The sequence below is a fragment of the Aythya fuligula genome, chromosome 3 (genome assembly GCF_009819795.1).
Source record: "Aythya fuligula isolate bAytFul2 chromosome 3, bAytFul2.pri, whole genome shotgun sequence".
NCBI classification, from domain to species: domain Eukaryota; kingdom Metazoa; phylum Chordata; class Aves; order Anseriformes; family Anatidae; genus Aythya; species Aythya fuligula.
The window spans coordinates 103,287,535-103,310,975 of record NC_045561.1 but is presented as its reverse complement, the minus strand read 5'-3'; the positions used below and the strand labels follow the sequence as shown (position 1 = coordinate 103,310,975).

Here is a 23,441-nt window from a genome sequence, read left to right as displayed (position 1 = left end):
GATAATTGCCTGTAGAATATTATATACAGAACACCAAGGAGAAAAGAATGCAGGCTGTGTTTGCAGAAGGGAGCATTACACAATCCAACTTACAGCTCCGGGACAATCACCTTGTCTCTTGAATGTCTCAAAGCCCTGATGTCAAAACTGGATGCAGTAAGCTACCGGTGATCTCAGTGCTGCAACGAGCAGCAGGATCAGCTCTGGAACGTGAGATGTAGGGAGCAGATTGAAGGTTGTTGGTTTTGTTTGGTTTGTTACTGTGGGCTTTGTTTGTTTTTGCAATCCTTCGCTCAGTGATATAGGCAAAAATGTTAAAACCAAACAAAGCCGTGGATGCGTTACTAAAGGAGCAGTTCAGGCAGAGTAGGGAGCAGATATTCCTAGAAAGAGAAATCCACTGCAACATTACAGCAGCTGGAAAACAAACTGCACGACATCAAGCTTAGAGAATTTATGCCTCGTAATGAAAACAAAAGTAAGAAATGATTAGTATGTGTTTCCACTCAGACTTTGGTCAGGGGCAGGGGAGAAAGCAAGTATCAGGATCAGAGAAAAGCAAGATTTTCTGTCACACACAGGTCACCAATTCAGCTTTTACATCAGATGCAATCTTCTGCAAGCTAAACTAGCACATCACACTAGATAACATCACTCACGATGAATCTTTAAGTCAAAAATCAAACGAAGATAACTTTTTTTTTTTTCCAGTTTGTGAAAAAATTGAAGTATGTATATGCTATGTGTATGTTTCAGACAGAGAGTGAAGTGGCTATAGTCCCTCTTTCATATAAAAGGTGAAATGAGATTAAATTGACCAGCTTGTGGGTCTCCAGTTGTGACATCCAGCTCCATGCCAAGCCATTATACAACCAGAGGTGGAGGCGTGCTATGGAGGGACAGCAGAATAATGCAAACCTACAGCTCTGGGAGCAAGCAAGCTAACAGGGACTAATGAAATCAGCTTCAGGACTGGCATCAGATACTCCAGGCCAGAAACAGCTCCATCCCAAAAATACACAGTAGATCTTCAATGGGTAATTGTCGTCATCTCTCTGTACATCAGATCTCCAACTCTGAGACACAGTACAAGTTCTAGGGTCGCAATTTGTATGAACATTTTACCTGTATTTTGTAGGATTGTGATTTTTGTTTGTACTTTGGCCTGACTAAATAAAAAAACAGAGCTTTATGTAACCGCTTTGAGAGGTTATACAACATCTCTACAGGATGGAGACAAAGAAGGACAGAGAGACTGAGAATTAAGGGTTAAAAAAATTTACAACCACAATTTCTAAATTTACAACCTGATGAATCTTTTCTATTATGGAAAGGTCTAAGAGAAAGATTTTACAGATTAGCTTCTGAACAGCTCATGACCTGTTGAATAAAGCCACATGCTGGAGAACAGTAACATTACTTGCAGCAGCATCACTGAGGACCTTGGCTACACACACCTTCCAGCAGATGAAAACCCACCTTTTCCTGTCAGCAGAATTGCTGCTTTCTGTGTTTGAAAGCTAATGTATAATTTGCACACCTCAACAATCCGTAATTAACTTTTTTTTTTTCCTGGAACACAAACCCCAGTGGGCAACCATCAGCAGAATACGCAGTAATCCTAAATAAGGGACAATTTACATTTTACTCAAACTGTCTCTCGCCTTACAGCCTCCAGAAGGTCAGTAATCCCCTCATGCAGATTTTAGGTTTCACGTATTTCAACCAGTACACCAAGACACAGAACAGAAGATGGTATCTAAACAACACTGAGCAAAAGTAATTCTTGTGATTTTACACAAATAAGTTTAAGAGACATGATATTATATTGCCCTTAGACATGGAGCCAAGTCCTATTTCTGAATGTTCCAAGTGCAGTGCTGAATACCTTTTTCTCCACAAGTACTTACTGATTTTGTTTTAACTTAGGTAATCAGCCTAATAAGGCTAATTAAAGCTTAAACAGTTCAGAGTCACTGATTGCAATGGTTTCTGCAGTCTCCAATAAAAATGTGAAACATGACCTCTACAATGTGAGAATAGATTTCATCAATTTATTAGTACATTTACCCAAAAAGACACAAAAAATAACTTAAAAAAAAAAAAATCTATAATTTTAAGGAAAAAATTACCTCGACACAGAAGATCCTAAGATCAAGGCCATATAATTTCATCTTCTCTGGAAAATCCTGGTAAACGTTCAAATACGGAATGTGACCTTCAACAACAAACCTGCATAAAAAAAAAGAAGACCAAATTAAAATAATATTTACTACGACAAAAGTACGTTTATTCTAAAATTAATCCACAAATCAATATCTGATTTGAAATAACATCAGCTTTATGCTGCCTAAGAAATTCTGTCTGAAGTCCTACACCCCTACATACTCCACCGTATGAAAACCAGTTCAAACATTTAACAGGCCTTTAAGTTCAAGCTCAGGTATGACTGACAAATGACACTGTTATGGCAATGAGCTTACAATCAACACGCCTGCATACAGTTTGTTCTGCACATTCTTCAGCTACTGCATTTTTGAAACTGCCTTAAGCCTCCTTGAGTGGCATGGAAGCTTTCTTTCAAAATTTGAAGGCTTTAAGTAAATTTTCCAAATTGGAGATGAAACACTTTCTGCTGCAGGAGGTTAGAGTGCAAAATATGGTAAGAGGGATGTCACAAAATTATGCAGGTGTACACAGAAGTGCAACTCAGTTAATTACTTTCTGTAGTCTGATTAAGAAAAAGTATTATTTTAGAAGGAATAAAAATGATATTGTACACTCATAAAATACAAAATCCTTTATTTTGAGTTTGAACTGAAGTAATTCCTCTTTAAAAGCTGGCTTTGGTAAATGGTTTACAACAATATTTTGGATTTTTGTTTTTAGTTTTTACTTATTTATTTAACAGATCTGATGGGATTTAACAACACCTACCAGTAAAAAGCCACCACCACACGAAACCCCTGCTCTTATCCAGCATCTTAGTGGGCTTTTACAGCAGGCAAGGCAAGCACCGAAGAAGCACGGATCTTTGCAGGGGAACAGGCACTATTCTCACGCCAGACTGATGCCTGTTAGTGGTCTCGCACAGGACCGAGTTAGAGCTGCCTTCATGGCTCTTCCTCTCCAGAACGATTTTGTTCAAGTCGTAATGTAAACTGGAATGAGTTAACACCAAGCAGACCAGACCCTGTTCCTTAAATAATATTAGAGATTTGGAAACAATTTTCTCTCCTGCCTGCTGTGCCTTCTGCACAACATCCCTCTCTCTGATCTTGCGAGGCAGACCAGCTATGTCTTAGCCTACAGACTCCACAAGCCCCTTGTAGGATCCTCTGTGCTTGCCAAGCTGGGCTTTGCTCCTGCTCCCGGCGCGGGGCAGTCCCTAAAGGCTTCCAGCCCGAGTCAGACCCAGCCCCCGGGCAGACAGACCAGCTTCTGCAGAGCACAGCAATCTCTGGCTGCCAAACAAAATGCATCTGAAGAGGAAAAGCACAACAACAACAAACAAGGACGAGGCAGAGCAATGTCTTCGCTGATGATTCAGCCCCATCCTCAGCCTGTTGCAGCGCACGGACTCACCGTTCCTCTTCCAGCACTGCACCTCCACCACCACTCGCTGCATATCACGGGGTACGTGCTTGGAAGCTGACTACAATTTTATATAAAGGCCAGTTACTGTGGGAGAAGGTTATGGTTAAACCCTTTTTAAAAATGTTTTTAACTGAATGCTCTATTTAATTAGAAAAATGAATTTAAAGTGATATTAAAATGAAAAGTGCCTCTCAATCAAACCTGTTTCTCAGTTAGAATAAACCCAGCATTTATAAGGAGTTCTGCAAAGTTACAGCAATCTGAACAACCACGCTGCCTAATACTTTTTTATTTCAAAGCTCTGCATATTGGCCTCTTAAATGAGGTAAGGGTCCTTCCTATATCAAATTGTGCGATGTACATTTTGCTATTTTTTTTTTTTTGGCAGAAACAACCTGTGCAAGTAGCATTTCTGCATCCCGAATGGAAACGTGCGCTGCTCTGCATGTTTGCTGGGTTAGCATCAAACCCAGCATCTGCTCCTCGTCCTCACCACCCTGCCTGATCTGATGAGCAGCCTGCAGGACAGCTCCTTGCTCACTTTAGGTCAGCAGCAATGAGTTGAAGCACTGAAATCTGAGGGATGGCTTCACAGAGTGGACTGAGACAACCCAAAAGCTCAGTGTAGCCAGCTGTGATTCCCTCCTCCTGTTGCTTATCTTCCTCTTCCACAAATTTAACTCACAACAGCAGGCAAAACCCATTGCCCTACTGCAAGAAAAAAGAAAAGCTGGGTGTGTGCTTCCTGTCTTCTAACAAACTAAAGCTCATGGGTGGCTTCAAAAAGTGTCAGAACTGGCAGGAGGAAGGGGAGACATCACAAAGCAGGAGCAGAGAGGGGAAGCGAGACCTCCCCCTTCCAGCAACAGCGTCCCATTACTGCCTCAGCTGAACATAAGCTTTGATGCACCCTTGGTAAGGAGCAATCACACAATCAGCTGCCAGATCTGAGGAGGTAGCACCAAGAAATTGAGAGCGGCGGCCTCCTGAGCCAGCACAGCAGCAGCTGGAAGAGGACAAACAATCAAGGCCGTAGGGTGTGGTGCAGTTATGATTGCAGGTGAGCCACCCTAACAGCTTGCTGCCTCCAAAATGGGAAATCCCACCCTCTCTTCTGTCCTCCGCATCACACTCCCGTCTCCTCCCTGCTGACAAAAGCACTTGTGGGACTTTTCAGACAGGGGATTAGGTTGAAAACTGGGCTTTTGTCTTCCAGGGTTTGACTGCAACCAGATAGATTTCCAGACACAGCTGCCACGAGGTGGAAAGGGACAGCCGAGCACCAAATCACACTGCACTGAAATGTCCAGTGAAACCTTCTCATGCAAAACCAGAAATTATTTTCCTGATCTCCTGTCAACTAATACACCATAAGGGGGGTGAGTGCTGGCACCCACAAGAGAAAAGGCAGCAATATTTATGCAGAAGCACGTCCTTACTCCGCAATGGACGAGAGATGTCTGCAAACACGGCGGGGTGTTTTTTGTTTCTTTGTTAAAAAATTTAATCATAGAATCATTTAGGTCAGAAAAGACCTCTAAGATCACCCGGTCCAAATTTAACTTCTCATGTCAAAGCACTGCAACTGTGTAAAAAAAACAACAACGACATCTTTCCTGAACCTGCCTGGAATGACTGTCCCTACACAAAAAACGTGCTCTTTTCTCAGGTGAAGAGTTGCTTTTATGTTCTAAAAATACCTGAAACGGCATCAATACCCTGTAATGAATACAGTGTACTGATGATTCAGGCTGTTAAAACTTACTCCAGAAGCCCAGATCTGGAACAGCACTTGAGAACAGTTTCTTCTGCCTGCTCTTCCTCCAAACCTGTCATTTCACAGCCAGGCCATCCCAACACTCGCAGGACTACGTTGTATCAGCACAGTGCTTGAAAACTTGAATGGCACACACACGGGAGGCAGTCCCTGCTCTCGTAATTACAGCAGCAGCAGCATGCATTAGTCAGGCCTAAGTGTGAAAAAAATCCTCCGTCCTCTGCATACTACGAGGAAATGATGCATCTGCTAAAGCCACACAGCAATGCCACAAACTGATTACAAGTTCAGTCTTGCCAGCGTAGCTGGGTATAACCTCATTTGAAAGGCATTAGTTCTCAGCCTCACCGAGTCCAGCATCCTGATTTCTTTTTTTTCCTGCAGACCCACAATTTTATTAATTATTTAGATAAATAAAATACCACGCATCGAGCACTGTGAGATTATTCGCAATGGAAAAGGATTTAATTTGTTACAGACCAGACCAGAAGGTTGTTGAAATGTTATTTTTAAATCAAAGTGTGCCTTTCGGAGGAGGTAATTGTAGTGTTTTTCTGTTAAGTGTGTCAAGCAGCAAGGAGGAGTGTATTTTTGGGGCTGTAAATCCTTTAAAAACTGGCAGATTGCCCTAGCATGGTGCCTAAGCATGTGTCACAAGGGAGGAGCAGGAGTCAGCTGACTTCAAGGTGGGGAGAAAACCAAACTGAGGACGAAAGGAGGCAGAACTTTTAAGCACTGCTGTAATTCAGGTGGTTTAAACAACACAATTTGCCTATAAAGATTTAAAAGGCAGTGCTGAATCTTTCATGTTTTTCTCTGCGTGGTTTTCATCTCTGCTCTGCTGCTATTTTGATCTGCGTATCCTGCTGCATGCAAAGATGTCTCATTTTTGTCTCATTTTTTCAACTTAAATATTCAGAAGGGAGAAAAGAGGAGCCTTATGGTAGTTCTTGCAGTTTAGCCTTCTTTCCCCTTCTTCATCAAACTCGTGAAAGGCAAAGGCCTTAAGGGTAGGGAGGGAAGCATGATAATGTAATTACAGCCTTATAGGAGTATCGTATCATTGTAAAACTTTGCAATACAAATGGCATTCTTTCAAGCATCACTTTTTGCATTTAACTCAGTCGTATGTTCAGTGCATTTAAAGTCATTGCCCACTAGATTCATGCACTTATGAGAATATTAAACCCATACATTGTACCTAAATTAAATGATGCGTTCTCTTTCAAATCTTCTTATTTCAATTTCCAATTATTAATTTCTGATGATGTCTCTCTGCTGTATTTAATATCTGATTTTTTCTCTCCTTTTCCAGCATTTTTGCTGGAAAAGCAAAAATTGTGCTGAGCTCTGAAGGATCTCAGTGCATAGGATGTTTCTCCAGGTTCTGCACCAGTTGCTTGGCTCCCTCCTGCAGTCCCCAGCTTTTGAAGTGCCAAACACAACAATGCACCACTAATATGTAATCAACACTCCAGCCAAGTTCTGCCCTTTTTTTCCTTCCTTTTTTCACTTTTTAAAACAAAGAAATGAAAGAAAAAAGAAAAAAAAGACAGTATCATACAAAGACAGGAACGTGTGAGGACGTATTTGCCCAGTATGACCCCAGATGCTTTCCAGAAACAGTTTCCAAGGTAAAAAGAACAGACCCAAGAACAGATATTTGATTTCTCTCTCCCAACAGGATGTGCTAAGCAATAATTCTTTATTACTGTGCAACGTTTGCTCCATCCTAGTAACTGTTATTTACTACTTGGAGTTTTGCCATATACGTGCATTATCAGACCGGATTTTTATATTAATTTTCTAATCACTGATAAAAAACACAGAGTAGGCCAGGGTAGTTCTGACTCCTGCAAAATGTCCTTAGGGAAATACTAGTCAGTAATAAATTGTGTATTGAAAGCTACTTTTGATTTCTACTATTTCTTAATCTACTCAGTATTTACTTCTGTATTGCAGTGCGAATTCTGAACACCGTGGCATTTTGCTGAACATTTTACAAGCATCTTTTATGCAACAGCATACCTAGCTATGCAAACACACAAGTTTGTGTGATTATCACTGATGAAGGCAACGGCCACCCCCTAAAGTTAAATCAGAGGATTAAATATTGTTTAACATCGAAATAATTTAGCTTAACTCATTTTACACTCAAGACACTGAAACATCTCCTTTCTAAAAAATACTCAGAGAAGAGTGTTCTTCAATGCCCATTGTTCTTAGAAAGCTTGTACAAAGCTAGAAAAGTGGTAGGAGGGTCAGCAGTACAGAGGGGAAAAGCCATTATGGAAGATAAGGCTCTGGGATAAGTCAATCAGACTTTCAGCACCAATACTAGTTATGTGTACCATATATGTGACCTTGTCTTTTAACCTACAGGTTATAGATTTGAAAAAGCAAAATTAAAGAACTGAAACCTGCCATTTTGAATGAATCTTGAATGGGTTTCTCCTTTTCTTTCTTCCAGTGCACCTCGGATTGCCCACTTACAGTTACTTGATCTTTCTGCTCTTTAAGTTTTGATTAAAACATAAAAAAAAAAAATTTCCCCATCTTTTTAGAAATATCCACCATTTCAACACTTGTTAAAAAGGAGTGTCTGCACGCAAAAAGGTCTTCCAAGACAACCCCAAGAAGTCCTGAATGCAAGCTAGTTAGGCCTGATTTAAAGTACTTATCACTAACAACAACAACCAAAACAAACTTGACAAATTAATTTTTGTTCCTTCCGAAAATAAGGAGCGTGTTCATATCCATGTTGTAGGGGGTAGAAGGGAGTTGCATTGTCAGCAGTAGCCTGATGATCCCCATATTTAGCACCAAACCCTGCTGTTAGAACATTTTACATCTACTACATTAACAGCTCTATTATTACGAACTCTGATGATTACAGATAAAAAGATACGACGGCAAAGAAGGGCTTCTTATATTAATTTCTGCGTCCCCACTCCCGTGCGTGAAGCTGCCTAGCTGCCTTCCAGATCGCTGTATACTGCTGGCATTGTTTGTAGGATGACACTGACGTAAGTCCTGGGGAACAGCTACTCATTTTCTGGCATGCTGACAACAGCAAAAATAGCAAAAACGTGACCATACACACCTCCAAGGAATCTTAAGAAATTTCAGAGGAGAAGGATAAAGAGCTTCTTGAGCACCAAACCCTTACAGGTTTTTGAGATTCACTGCAAGCAATGGAGGAGTGTTCTCATTAAGCAGCTTCACAAATTACATCGGATAAAAGATAAGGAAACTACACGTAGGAGACTTCTCACTGTTACCGAGCAAGCAACCAACAGGGCAACAGTAAAGCTCTAATTAAAAAAAAATATATTATTTATAAGACATTTATAACAAATATTTCACTGGAGACTGTTCATACCTTAAGAGATCAGATAATGTCATCGGTTCTCTCAGCCAGAGCAATGCCATGTAACAGAACGAAAGGGTCATTGGCATCGACATCCTCAGCGTCTCCTTTTGATTCTTCATTAAATACAATCTACCATCTACCGATCCAGAGCACACGGAGGTACATTCTTTGGTTTATGTTTAAAAAAAAAAAAAAAAAAAAGGAAAAAAATGAGTAATTAATATGACATACACACAACCTTGGTGTACAGAACACAGGATTAAGGAGCGTACAAAGACCATGGTTCGGCAACTAGTCACATTTTCAAATCTTTACTTTGCAGCAGCTTGGTAGTTTAGGTATTTTCGCTAATAAACAGCTTAAGTAATTTATTCATCTACCATAATGTGAGAGGACAACCTGTTTAATCAAGTGAAATAGCAATTTATGAAGACATTGGATCATATTCAGACAAACCTCACTCAAAACCAGACCATTCAGTGGGAGCTGCACTTAAACTTGGAGAGCTCGAGGAAGCTGTTAACTCCTACACGACATACAACTACCATGAGCTGGGAATACTATTTTCCCTTTGATAGATAAGGGAGCAGTGGGGAAACGAGGGCAAATTCTCTGTGCTTAAATCAATACCTTGGAGGTGGGGATTTAAAGAGTTTTAAACTTCAGCACCTGAAAGTTTGAAAGGTAAAGTTAGTTGTGACTTGTGGTACAGTGAGTCTACACTGCAGAGACTTTACTTAAGTTATGGTGCGTATCCATCTGCCACATGTTCTCTAGCTGTGGAAATGTAGGTATTATTTAAAAAAAACAACAACTAAATTAAATGAAGAAAACCAGCTTTAGAACACAAATGCATCAAACGGTAAAGAGGGTTAAAACAAACAAACAAAAAACCTGCTACAAAGCAAGCAACACCTCCCTACATCCTTACTGAGATGAATCATTAAAAAATGAGAAGCAGCAACGAGAAATTTAATTTAGGGGAGTGACTTATGTGTTGGAAACCTTTTCGGCAGTGAAACCTTGGAGTTCAGGGAAGGAGGAAGAGAAAAAGAAAAGCTTCATCATGAAGCAGCCGGCACAAATGAAAATGTTTTGTATTTAAAGCACACCAACGTAAAACACCAGCCTCTGTGGAGGCTTTCCCCACTGCTTTCCCACACGCTGTTCGCCTGTTCGGGCAGGAACAGCGAAGGCTGGATCCCCAGCTCGCCAGCTGGGAGCTGCAGGGCCACAGCAAGCAGCCTGAAAAAAAAATAAATTTAAAACTTCAGAGGATTTGGTAGCTCCGTGGTTACGCCGGTGGGCGACAGCCAGGTCTGTGAGGTGTCAGTGGTCAGCGAGTACAGGTGTGGAGCCCACTGCCACAGAGGAAAACTGCAAATCTTGCATTTCTGAGCCAGAATTAGGCTTTGATGCCACCTACCGGCTCCTAAAACACTGTCGGGAGTAGCAGGGAGGCAGCAAGAAGTTAAAAGAGCCAGCTCACACACGCTCCTCGTGCAAAGAAATGGTGTAGTGAGAGGATCCTGAGATGTCTGCTGTGCATACGTGCGCTGGAGAATAAAGGCAGGAGCAGCAGCTAATCCTTTTAGTCAACAGGTTCACCTTTTACGTGGACGCATGTGCTTAAAGGCAGCTTCGTGACTGAAGCTTCATTATTAATTTCACATTCAACTCAATTTAGAATAATCCTCATTATATTTGTGGCCTTAATGATGGCACACAATTTCCTTTTATTTCTTGCAGCTTATGCAAGGCATGACAGCACACAATTACATGCAGCTAATAATTTAAGGGTTTAATAGGCTTCCCTAGCAATATCTCAGCGCTCTACTCGGTGGAATTTGCTATTATCCCTACACAAAAATAACAAAAAAATAAAATTAAAAAAAAAATACAAAAAAACACTTGAATGTTGGAGAAGCTTCTTAGGAAATAAAGAGAGTGTTGAATCTGTAGCAATAAAAACAGCACAGGAGGGGAAACCTATGAATTTTCCTAATAATTTCTGGTCGACTACATTACATCTGGTATTTCTTGTGTTAAATTTCAATATACAAACAATTTCTATGAAGGTTTTATTTCTCCAAAATGTGCTTTTAGTGCCACTAAGCTCTTATCCGCTTCAAGTGCTTTTAGTGGAACAGGTATGGCTACTTACAGGTGAATTCAATCTCTGAAACAACCAACCAAGAACAACATGTTAAAGTGTGGCCTATCTTTAGGCTATGTAACAATTCTAAAACTAAAATATTATTCTAAATTATTCTATAAATTATTCTAAATAATAAGAGACACAAGTAACAAGGAAGAAACAAGTTTCTCTAGAGACAAAAAAGGGAAGAAAATTCAATGGAGTACTTCACTGAATTCTTTCCTATTCACACAACATGCATGTGTTTAACACTCAGGATCTGCAATGTGTATGAACACACAAATTCTTTACCTAAAAATCTTCTCATTTTAGTGCAATATGATGAAAAGTGTTTGCACTACATTGGAAAAAAACTGTCACCATTTTTTGCACCATTTTTCCCCACCTCTACCTCTACTCAGAAGTTTTAAAGTTTCTCAACATTTCTAATTGCTGCAGATCAAGTTTCTCTTTCTATCATTTCTGGGCTTTATGAAAAAGAGAAAAATGTGAAAGAACAAGATTGCATTCTTCTGAGGGTAGGCAGGCAATACCACAGAAGAACAGCAATAGGACGGAGAGAGGACCACGACCATGTAACATGGGAAGAATAAACATTGAAACAGACAAAGAAGGAAAATGTAAGCAAAGAATAAAGCAAAAAAAAGACAAAGAATCAGAAGTTTAGAGTGCAAGCAAAACTTTTCAAATATGCCTTGTAATGTATTTCCAGTAGCAGACATTGCAGCACTGTCTGGCATTACACTTGCACAGCACCGAAGGCTCCAATTTTCTATAACATTTTAATTCAAATGTTCATGTTCATTCAAATGTAAATGCTTTTAAGTTGATTTGTGAGCAGAAAGAAGAAACTGAAGCAATGTTACAAGAAGAATTTTGATAAAAGAGGCTATAGGGGAAGCAGTAAACAGAATGCAGGGACAAAAAATACAGAAATACCAAAAACACGAAGGAAAAATATGAGAAAGGTAAATAAGGACATAGGGAAAAACAAAACAAAACAATAAATAAAAAGACACACACACGCAGAAAAAACAACCACCATAATATCCAGAAGAAAAAGAAATGAGAACCAGCTCCTATTTTTTAACTTGGAAGTTGTGACTGACAGCTGTGCTGTTAGCTTGAGTGCTTATTCTTTAGCACCACATCTTTTTTTGTTTGTGAACATCTAGCTTTGTAGATTAATAGCACTTTTTTTCCCCCTTGCAAACAGGACACGTGGAGCAATCTGGTTATAAAATACCTTCCTCCTGCATTTCCAGGCCCTGTTCAACTTCCATCTCCTTGTAGGAAGGGGAAATAAAATTAAATAATAAAAAGTCTTCTGTTTCTGGTAGAATATGAAGTACCGTAGAGGCAAATAGGACTGAAAACTGCACTTTCTAACCACATGTCAAGAAGTTCTTCCAATTTGTTCTACACAACTACACGTAAGATGTATGTACAACTCTACAAAAACAGTTAAAACAGTTTCCAGATACTTCGGGTCATTGCTCCTACCTGAGACCTTGCCACTTGAGGAGGCAAAGCTGCAATCTGTCTGTAGATCTCCATCGCTTTCAGAGAGAGACAACAAGTGAAGGAGGCTAGGTCTGTCGGGTTCACTATCCATGTCTGTACTGCTATCACACACCTGTTTTTGTAAATAAGTCTCAGTATTATCTACTATTAGTTACTGTTTCAATCTGAGTAAACAAAATAAAGCAATAACAGATGCAAGATCTACAGTAAATGAAGTTAAAATGTGAACAGTTTGGATTTAATTTGCTTTGTGAATCACCAGTGTGTAAGGAAAGCCTACAAAAATATTTTTAAAATATTTCTCAAGACAAAAAAAAAAAAAAAGAAAAAAGATTTCTAGTGATCCCATTACATTCCAGTCTGCTACAATAACCAGAAAGTAGGTGATTTATAAAGTTTGATGAGATAAGTAACTTTGGAATAATGTATTTTTTATTATAATCTCTGCTCTATCTACATGCAATGTATGCCAAGACAAAAAAAACATGTTTAAATAAGCAACTTCACATATTCAGAAGTATTTGTTTCTTGAAATGGAAGGAAAAAACAGACATGTGGTACCCCATTTAGAAGATATTCTTCATGAGATTAATGTGAGCTAGATATGTAGCTTAAACAAAGGTTTATATTGCTGCTCTTTAAAAAAATATTCCACATCTCATGGGATCTGAGCTTTTCACTTACTGATAATGCCTTGACAGCTTCACTAGCTGGTCTGTCGCAATACGCCTGTTGGCTCTTCTGGAGGTAACGCCTCCAAAAATTGCACAGAATTTCATCCTGGTAAGTGAAAATGGACAGTGATTAGTGCAAAGTTTAGAAAACCATTAATTTCTGAGAGAACAGAGCATAATTGCTAATTCAGGAATCTGAATTATATTCCAGCTCTGACTTCATTACCTCCAATTTATAAATCATGTTTTAAAATTACCAGGAAAATTAAGTTTGTTTACATGTACTCAGTAGTTCTTTAAAAGGGGGGTTATTTGAGTCACTTGCAAAATTACAGTATTTTTAAATAACACCTCTGGTTGCACACTCATACTGTGGAGAACTTAGGCTGATCTTTACATACCTTCATTTGTGGACACACTCCTAGTGCTTCCAGAGCTTCAGCTTGTTTCTTGAGTATCAGCTGAAAGCCTTCACAAACGTACCATTCCCAGCCTTCCTCTAATTTAAAAAACGAAAAAGCTTTTTATTTCCTTTATAAACAAACAAACAAAAAAAAACAATGTATGCACACTTATTGCCACTTAATATTTCATTCCAGGACCGGACAGAGACATGTCTCCACTAAGTAACTTCAGATCCAAGAGCAAAGACCAGCTACACTGAATATTCCATTAACTTCCATTTATTCAGTCTTAAAAAAGAAGCAACATTAGTGAACAAGTGCTTTCTCTGCACATTTCCCAGCAATAATGTGTTTCACAATAATTTCTAATACGGCATTTGAAATCAAGTGGAGAGTTGTCAAGTGACCAGTTTTAAAATAGCTGAGAACCTATCATTAAAAAAAATTAAATACAATCTTTTCTTTCCCATTCCCAGCAGAGAAAACTGGAATACATTATGTTGCAGTGGTAAGTCACGGAAAAAAAAAAAAACAGTATCACCCTGTTCTTTACCGTTGTCTCTCACTGAATCCTACAACCTTAAATGAAAGGTTCTCAGACATTCAACGCTTCTAGCACATCGCAGCAAAAGGTTAATTTTGAAAGGAGAGGGCCTGTTCCAAACTATTCACCATTTCCTCAGACAGCACGATATTTACTTTTCACCCTCACCTCTCCATATTTGCTAGTCCCTCTTACAGGCTTTTGGCCTTAGAAAATTTGTCTGCATTTCCTAATTTCCTCTGCATTCCCTCCACACCTGTTCTTCAGTTTTGTTTCTTCCAATCGCACCTTGCCTCTCACCATCTTAGAAGTTATCTGCCAAAAATTTCTACCCTGCTTTTATGATATTAGCTTTATCTGGTAACCAGAGATCCAGTTGCTCCTACAAACGTAGGAAAATAAGCTGCCGTAGTGTAACATAACTGCACTTGCAGAAGGGACTCTACATAGGTAAGGATTTATTTCTTAATTACGGAGGATTGCTAATGACAACCCCAAAAGGAAAAGTAAAAAGCTCAGAATAGTACACAAATCAGACTTTAGGAGCAATAAAGGATAGAGACAGGTGGAGATGTTAAGGTTGCTCCCTTTTTCACTCCTCCCTTCACTTTCCCACAATTGTTCTTTTCAACGTAACACAGTAATCTACTGCCACCACAGTACAGTGAAGATAGGTTAGCCCATCAGAGATAAAAATAACCCCACACTTCAGTCAGCATTGAAATGCATTTTTGCTCTTTGAAAGTGACCACAACAGTAACACAACTACCCAGCCATCACAGCATGAGTTCATAGCTCCAGCAGCAGCCTCACCGTAACACACAGAGCATATCACCATATGTAATGACTAGTGTACTTCTCAGCCATGAAATTAGAAGTGTAGAAGTGATTTAGGATGGAAGATGTAACGCTGCACTACCTTACTCTAGGTATTTAACTGTATGAAGTCTCATCCACATCGGTTTCTGTGTAGATCACAGGGCCAAGTACCTTCAACGCAAGCTGAACTAACATTCTTTAAGTCAGAGCACTGTCACACCTCTCTTACAAAGAGAGACGACTTTTCTCTTTTGTGATAGTCATACAAGGAAGAACCAAAGGGATCACCACATCTGAATGAATGCCATAGGTATCTTCAGTGAGTATTGCCTTACACAAATCAAAGTGTTGGTAAGTAATACACAGCTCTGCTCAACGCAAAAAATCCACCACCAGCTTCACAGAGGCACCTGTGCCACTGAAGCTGGGGCTGCTGAAGGTTTCGACAGCATTTGGGGCATGTATTATGTTTCTGCTCTTGGTCTTTTCTAGCTATCTACTTTTGGCCACTGTCAAAGACAATGTGTTAGGTGAACCTTGACTGAACTGACCCAGTACAGTCATTCTTAAGCAGAACACAGAGAGAAGCACATACATACCACTTTTTCCTCGATTTCTTGAGCCTTTGGAGATTGTCTGTATTCTTGCATTACAAGTAACTTCAGTGTTTACAACGTCTCTAGATCTCTGCAAAACAGTAATGGATGTTAGCAAGAAAAAGCCAGGCCTAACTTGCGTCAATTGCTCCACTATAAAATAAAATGAAGGAATTGGTTCAATTTTCCTAAACTAAAAAGAGACAGACACTTTTCATTCAGAAATACCAAAAATAGAGAATGACTATTCTGGACATAGAGGTGATGTGCATCAGTTTGCCTACACCAGCACTGAACTGAAGTGCAGCAATAACCAAGCAATACTTTAAAGGCATCCAGACATTGTACCAGCACTATGGCTACAGCAGCACCATGTCCAACACTGGCTTGTTTTAGACTTTATGACTTGAAGGAACAGAATTGTTTGCAACAGTGTTAACTCAAGCGTTAAAAAGGAAGAATCATGATAATGCCTTCAACTTCTAATGTCAAGGAGAAAAACAGACAAACAAACATTTTCTTACATAAAACAATCAAATAAACAAACAAAACAACCAAAATAAACCTATTCGAAGGTCAATAGCTTCGGTTTTTACCTCAGTAACATTGTGGCAAGTTCTGCAATAAAACCTGCCTCCGTCAGTAAGGCCCCAGTTTACTTCTGAACACTGCACGCAGCGTTCGTTGAAATCTCTCTAAAAGAAAAAAAAAATAGTTTCACATGCATCCAAATACAACAAGTAACGCTATTACTAGGCTACTGCAGAGCTTTGGAAATTATTTATGGACAAGTAAACACGTGCCCTTTATCTTAGCTTGTGGAGATAACAAGTGATATTTGCTGTTAGCTGCAGATAACTGAACAAGAAGGTGGCAAGATACTTTGTGAATTTTAGTATAAGGGGGATAATAGTTCACACCACACTGGGCATGGCATGAAAAACAAGCAAAAAACACCTATCCGAAATGAAAAGGGAGTAAAATAAGACAGAAAGCAGACACTGAGAGGCGAAAGTAAAACTAAGCTTGCAGCAACGTGAAGAACCATGTGGAGGAAAGCGTGCACGACTGGGCGGAGAGCTGGGCTCAGGGAGAAGGGTTACACCTCAGAGAAACTGGGGGAGAAGGGAAAATGGGGGGAGGAGGGAAAATGGGTGGAGAAGGAGGACAGAGGGAAACCCCCAGAAAAAGGGGGAAAGCTGCGGGGCTGCGGCAGCCCCACATGCGCGGGCTGGGGCCGGGCAGCTCCCTGAGGGGGGTCTGCTGGGGCTGAGGGGACCCTCATGAGGCTGAGGGGAGCCTAAAGGGGCTGAGGGGACCCTCATGGGGCTGAAAGGACCCCAATGGGGCTGAGGGTACCCTGCCCGGCCCTCGCCCGCCGCCCCCATCCCCGCGGCGCCTCCGCCCTCCCCCGCCGCCCGCAGCCCCCGAGGGGCCGGCGGGGAAGCGCCGCCATCCCCGGGCGCAGCAGCCGCCCCCGCGGCTCCCGGAGCCGCACCGCCTCCTCCTCGTCCATGCCGGCAGCCGCCGCGGAGCCGCCCCGGGGCTCCCACCATGGCAACCGCACTGAGCCGCCCCGCCGCGGCCCGGCTCGGAAACGCCAGCCCCGCTGCTTGCGTTCCGGCCCCGCTGCTCGGCCGGGAGCCTCCTGTGGGGCTGTTTCGGGGTTGTGGCCCCTGCCGTGGCACCGTGGTGTTGGGCACGGCTGGTGGCGGCTGTCTGCAGCCCTCCCGCTTGCCCCAGTGCCCGGTGTCCCGTCCCGCCGCCATCCCGCAGCGGGATGGGGTGAGGGCTACGAGGGGGTGATGAAGGGCTCGCCGAGGGGCACACAGGGTCCCCGGGGGGAGAGAAGGACACTGAGGGGACATGGGGGGGTCCCCGCTGAGGGGATGTGGATGTGCCATCGCTGTGGGGACACGGGGTGCCTCGCTGAGGTGATGTGCATGGATGCTTCACCCCTGAAGGGACAAGGAGGCTTCACCTCTGAGGGGACACAGGGTGCTTCACTTAAGGGACATGGAGGCTTCACCTCCGAGGAGACATGGCATGCTTCACTGAGGTGCCATGTATGGGTGCATCACCTCCTGAGGGGACATGGAGGCTTCACCTCTGAGGGGACACAGGGTGCTTCACTGAGGTGATATGTACGGTTGCTTCACCTCAGAGGAGGATGGAGGCTTCACCTCCAAGGGGACATAATGCGCTTCGCTGAGGTGACGTGGGGACTTCACCTCCAAGAGGACATAGCACTCTTACTGAGGTGATACGCATGGATGCTTCACCTCAGAGGGCACATGGGGGCTTCACCTCAGAGGGGACATGGGGTGTTTCACTTAGGGGACATGGAGGCTTCAGCTCTGAAGGGACACAGGGTGCTTGACTGAGGTGATATGTATGAGTACTTCACCTCAGAAGGGGAGTGGAGGCTTCACCTTCAAGGGGACATAGGGTCCTTCATAGGGTGCTTCACTGAGGTGACATGGGGACTTCACCTTCAAGGGGACATGGCACGCTTCACTGAGGTGACATGTGTGGATGCTTCACCTCTGAGGGGACATGGGGGCTTCAATTAAGAGATAGGGAGTCTTCACCTTCGAGGGAACATGGTGCACTTCCAGTGGAGACACAAGCTCCTCTACCCCCAGGCCACCACAGTGCCTCTTCACTGAGTGTCCTCAAATCCTCCTGCCCGTGTACATGCACCGTGTTCCCCGGAGGCCCTGCCGAAGCTGTTGAAGGAGACTATTACTGCCTTTACAAAAGGAGACCAGAAGAACTCATTTAACTATGTAAAGCGCTTGGGGATCCTTGAATGAGGGAAAAGATGATCTGAAATTCACCTTCATTTAAAAAAAAAAAAAAAAAAGAACCACCACCAAACCCCCAGATCTTGATGTAGGTCTCTAATTTCTGGTACGCTAATAATAATGTTTACAGATGTCTAAACACACTGAGATCTGTTATTGCAATGAATTTGCCCACAAAATTGGAGAACAGGTTTATGCCCCTTTAAAAAAAAAAAAAAATCCTTTAAGTGAAAGCATGGGAAAAAATTAAAGCTAAAATATACATAGAAAGAGGTGAGGCTCCCTTGACAGCTGTGGTTACATTGATGTTGGAGGAGATGTACAGAGCTAGAGGGGAACTGTTTATGTTCAAGACAAAAAGTTATTACTCATACCAACTGTGATCTTTTTTTCAGTGTGGGATGAACATTTGTAACACCCATTAAAAGGAATTATGCATATAATTCCTGACATGGTAAAGAGGTGATTGTCAGCCTCACAGAAACGGAGCTAATATTCTGATGAAACAGATCCTACTTGTGATTTTAATTTCCATGTTTTTTTGTTTGTGAAAATGCAGTTCTGGGAAAGCCAGGCCATTTCATGTGTTGGATCTTCTTGTAATGAATTTCTAAGATGAAAAGCTATCTTGAAAATCTTCAGAGCAGCTATATTGCGATACAACAGGCATCGCTCCTGCTAAGGGCTGTGCTAGTGTCTGATGATGCTGTGAGCGGGCCACGGGCCATTAAATCGGTGGATTTAACTCAATTGAAGAACTTGTTTAAATTAAACATGGAAGTGACTGCCTTGATGCTTTCAGAAGGCAGGACCTCAGAGGTAGGACTTCTGTTTTCTAATTACAGCTGGTCAAAAAAAAATATTAGAGGAAGCATAGTCATAGGACTCTGCCAATTGTTCAAAATAAGAACATTTCATCTCCGGGGCAGCAGCTGAAGATAAAGAAGAAAAGAAGGAAAGTGTGGTGGACTGCGTGGGGACCAATATTAGTGTAGTTCTGGGCATAACAGTGTAATGGACAAACACTTACTCTACAGGTGAAGTAAAGATATGAAAAGCTACCAAACTTTGTAAGGAAAGTTGTACAAAAGTAATATTGGTGGTCGTAGTTATCTATTCATATCTAGGCTCTAAATAACTGCAAAGTTTCTATTAGTATTTCCTAAGACCATCAACTAACTAGCGCAGACTAGTAATCTGGTAGCAAAAAGTCAAAGCATAATAGGGGTAGCAAGTCTTCTATCTATTTCTTAAATATTTTTTGAAATGACATGCTTAAAACCGGTTTTTCAGCATATAAAATGATGTGTAACCTTTGTCCCTAATTACAAGTTACCCAAGCATACTGATAGGGGTATGATAATTTCAAAGCCAGGAGACAGACTGTCTTCCTGCTCCAGCTCACTTTTCTAATTAAGATCATTATGCATAGTAGTCAGATTGATTCAAGGCTCAGATAAATAATATGTCCTGTTGTTTCCATTGATTTGAATTTTTAATGAACCGGGTTCCACTGCTGATATCACATTTCTGTCTCTTGACTGCAGACTTTCCACATGTGAAAACGCAAAAATTACATCTCGAAGTGGAAGACGTGTCCTTTGGCCTATCCTTCAGGATATTGCTCACAAAATTGTACTGGCTCCAGGATAAGAACTTCTGCAACAGAGTTTCTCCCAAGAGTCCAATATAAACTTTACCCATTGTCAGACACCTACTACAAAGAGTAGGAGCAGAAATGCAACCTCAGCTGCTCTAAAGACTGTGAAGACGAACAGAGGGCAGATCTACCAGGTTCTAGTTTATAGCAAATATACCTAGTTATTAGCACCCACAATTTGATTTCTGCACCTTCCAAAAAGGAAAGTCTCTCCATGGCACAACTTGTGTTCAGAGACAAATTAGGGAAACAAGACGGAGATGCTTTTATCTGAACCAGCTGGATTTACTCTAACTGATCTCTAAAAGAGACCACAGCACAGAAAGGGAAAAGCTGTGCCAAGCAAAAGTGCAATGGAGACAAAGCTGTGGAGAGAAAGTTGTGTGAGAAGCGAAAACAGGAATGAACAAAGAGGGAAATGCTGATGGAGCACAGGGTTTGCAGGCAGCTTGGCAGGGGAGGACAGCCAGGGAGGGACTGAGCCACGTGGAGCTTTGAGGGAAGCAACAAGAAGAATGAATTTAATGTTACAGCTTGGACAAGCCCAGCATTGCCTCATGATATTTAGTGTTTATTGTCCAGCTTCAGCTCTCAGGTTTTTATTTTTTAACATGCATTTCTGGCCCTAGTGAACTTGCACATATGACCTTGAACATCTGAAAAAAACAGAAAGCATGCATCTTTTTTTTCTCCAAAGTTTACTCAGGTTTTCTTGTGCCATTCTTAGGATGTGAGCAGCATAAAGCTGAATTTTTGACTGGTGAAAGCAGCAGCCAGGAGGGAGGGCAGACATAGCAAGTCATGCACCGAGCATGGGGTTTGCACCATCACCTTCTGCTTTGCACATGTGCTGCGGCCCAGCCCATCTCACACGGGCGCGTTGCAGCGCCACAGGCTCACGCCAGTTTCACCTGTGGCTGCACAACACGGAGAGCTGCTGATTATCTGTGATCATCAAACCGTTTGTGTTGGAGGCACAGACCTCAGAGAGGGACCTCGTGTTCAGATGAGCTGCTCTAGGGGGCAAAACCCTTTAGGTTCAAACTCCTCATGTGGTCTGAAACCACGTTAACTTGTGGGCAGAGATCTAGCTGGCTGCCTGGGGATGCTGGAGGCAAGTAAAGACCTTGTTGTGGGAGCTGGCCTTCACCAGCAGGTTCTCTTCCTGAGGAGCACCAAGCTGCTTTCTCTCTGTCCCTACCAGCAGAGATTACACCCTCAGGATTTGGTGACTGTGCTCATCTCATTCTACAGGGCTACACAGCAGGAGAAGGTCACTTCCAGGAAAGAAAGTGATCTTAGCAGCCACAGAGGAACAGAGCGGGCAGTGTGTGTTTGAATGTCCCACTGCGCATTGCAGGCATGTATAATGCCTTTATTCTCTCCTTCTCCAGGTTTATTAAACTGCTAACCTCTACCATCCAGTTATATTACTTTGATTGTGTCAGATTTTGTGTAGTTTCTAGCCTTTTATTTATTTCTTTTTTTTCCTAGAGAGAAAAATACGCAGCATACTAAAGGGGATCTTGGTTTCCACAACAGCCTTGTGCATCCATCGAGCCCTGAAGATCATTCTCAGATGCATTTAATCCTCAAATGCAGTGGTATTTTCAAAGGAATCGAGAGCCACCTTGTGGAGCCAGGATTCACGAAGGGGCTCCAAAAAGTACTGCTGGGAACAGCTGCTCCTGGAAAGGAATTCAAATCCCACAGGATGCTGGAGGTTGCCAATTAAGTAAGCGTGCGCATGGCTGTGCATATTCAGTACCTGCACAGTGCAGCACACAGCTCCTCTGCTGATTGCAACTGCAGCAAAGGAGCACACGGTGGGCAGTGGGATGCAGGAACGTAAGATAAGAGGGAAATGCAGAAAGTGGCAGAAGCAGGGAAGAAAATTAACATGTTCATTATATTCTGCAAAGCCTGGGTGGAGGGGGAGTGATTGTTGTTGTTCACAGGGCATTTTTCACCATGTAATTAGTTAAGTCCTCAAAAGTGCTGATAAGTTTTGGAATCATTCTCTATAGATTTCTGTCACAGGCTTATTTTCTCCACTATTCCTCCATTAACATCAAGAAATACGGCTGCCAGGGCCCTAAAGCTGCCCCACATGCCATAACATATGGCAAAGATGGGAGCACTGATGGGCGTAATCCATAAATAAAATCATTCTCTGGTCATTGCTCCTGCAGAGAAGTAAAGTGTAGTCTTGGCCCTGTTAAAATACAGACAAACAAGCAAACAAACAGAGGTTGCAGTAGGGGCTATAAAGCAATTCTTTTACCTTTTCTCACCCATCATTTCTCACGAAGAGCCCCAATTATATGTGTGCAATACCAATGTGTGGATACCAGCATACAGTTCTGTAAAAAAAAAAATGAGGTGTTTTTTCAGTATCTTAATGTAGCAGCAATTTCACAGTGTCTTAGCTGACGTCTTAAAAATCTGTTTTATTTAACACAAATTTTAAAAGTCCCTCCAAGTGGCAGACCTTAAATATTTCAGAAACTCACATGAAAAAGAAGGAACTGTGATACTAGAGTCCTTCTCCAGGAGCCAGAGAAGCCACTGCTGATGTAAGTGGGTGTGCTGGTAATCAGCTGGTAATCAGCCTGCTTATTGAATCATGACACAGGACTTCAATGCTGAGCAGCCATACATGCTTTTACACACCTTCCAGTGAGCTGCGTCTCAGCTTCAGAAGCTTTTTTAATTAGTTACACGCTAGTGAAGCTCTACGTTAAATTGCATTTCAAAAGAGATACCGCATTCAAAGTCCTTGATAACCAAACAATCATTAATATCGCAAAACATGCTTCAAAGCAAGCAGCGTGTGAAAGCATCCTGAGACATCCTTCTTTTTAGGACGAGTCTTAACAAACAAACCCAATATATCCTCTATGGTTACCAGAGTTCAGTCTTCCCTCTTTTTCAAACATTGTTGTGGCAAACAGGATATATCTATTGATATCTATTGATATCATTATGGATATCTATTGATATCTATTGATATCCTTAATGGTCACTTCATATTAATTTATTTTTCCTCCATTAATTTAAGAGTAATCATGTAAGATGGCATGTGGTCTTAGGAGAAAATCTGTAAAAGACACAGAACAAGGAACACACAACTTCTACCATGGTTTCAACCACTGGAAATCTCAAGAAATCCCTGCATCTTTTCCTGTGGTACTTCATTTCATCGTGCTTCCAAGAGGCCATCAGGCATGGGCTCACAGAGCACTGGGAGCAGGTTTCCAAGGTTTGTTCCAAAAAAAAAAAAAAAAAAATAGATGATTCTACATTAGAGTACATGGAGGTGAATGACAGCCAAATCTAGAAAAAATAAAATCAAGCAGAATGCAAACCTCTATTTTCGGAACATTTCCAGGTTCAGGACTCAAAGCTGGACTTCCCAAGTTGCTTCTGCCAAAAGGAAAATGTGGTGGGGTTCAGGGGAATCTGGGAGAACCAGTAGGATCGCCTGCCCCGGGATGCAGAGCTCTTC

General features: G+C 41.7%; 1 protein-coding gene across 1 annotated transcript in view; it reads right to left on the bottom strand.

Moving 5' to 3' along the window:
* Positions 1–17,032, bottom strand: part of TAF1B (TATA-box binding protein associated factor, RNA polymerase I subunit B) — a 49,041-nt gene extending 32,009 nt beyond the window's left edge. Inside the window, exons 1-8 of the mRNA XM_032185772.1 lie at positions 16,965–17,032; positions 16,063–16,161; positions 15,470–15,557; positions 13,505–13,602; positions 13,114–13,209; positions 12,409–12,541; positions 8,757–8,913; positions 2,133–2,232 (exon numbers count right to left, since the gene is read on the bottom strand). Coding sequence (XP_032041663.1) covers positions 2,133–2,232; positions 8,757–8,913; positions 12,409–12,541; positions 13,114–13,209; positions 13,505–13,602; positions 15,470–15,557; positions 16,063–16,161; positions 16,965–16,982 — 789 coding nt within the window. The 5' untranslated portion in view covers positions 16,983–17,032. The remainder of the gene's footprint in view (positions 1–2,132; positions 2,233–8,756; positions 8,914–12,408; positions 12,542–13,113; positions 13,210–13,504; positions 13,603–15,469; positions 15,558–16,062; positions 16,162–16,964) is intronic.
* Between the last annotated feature and the right edge of the window lie 6,409 nt (positions 17,033–23,441).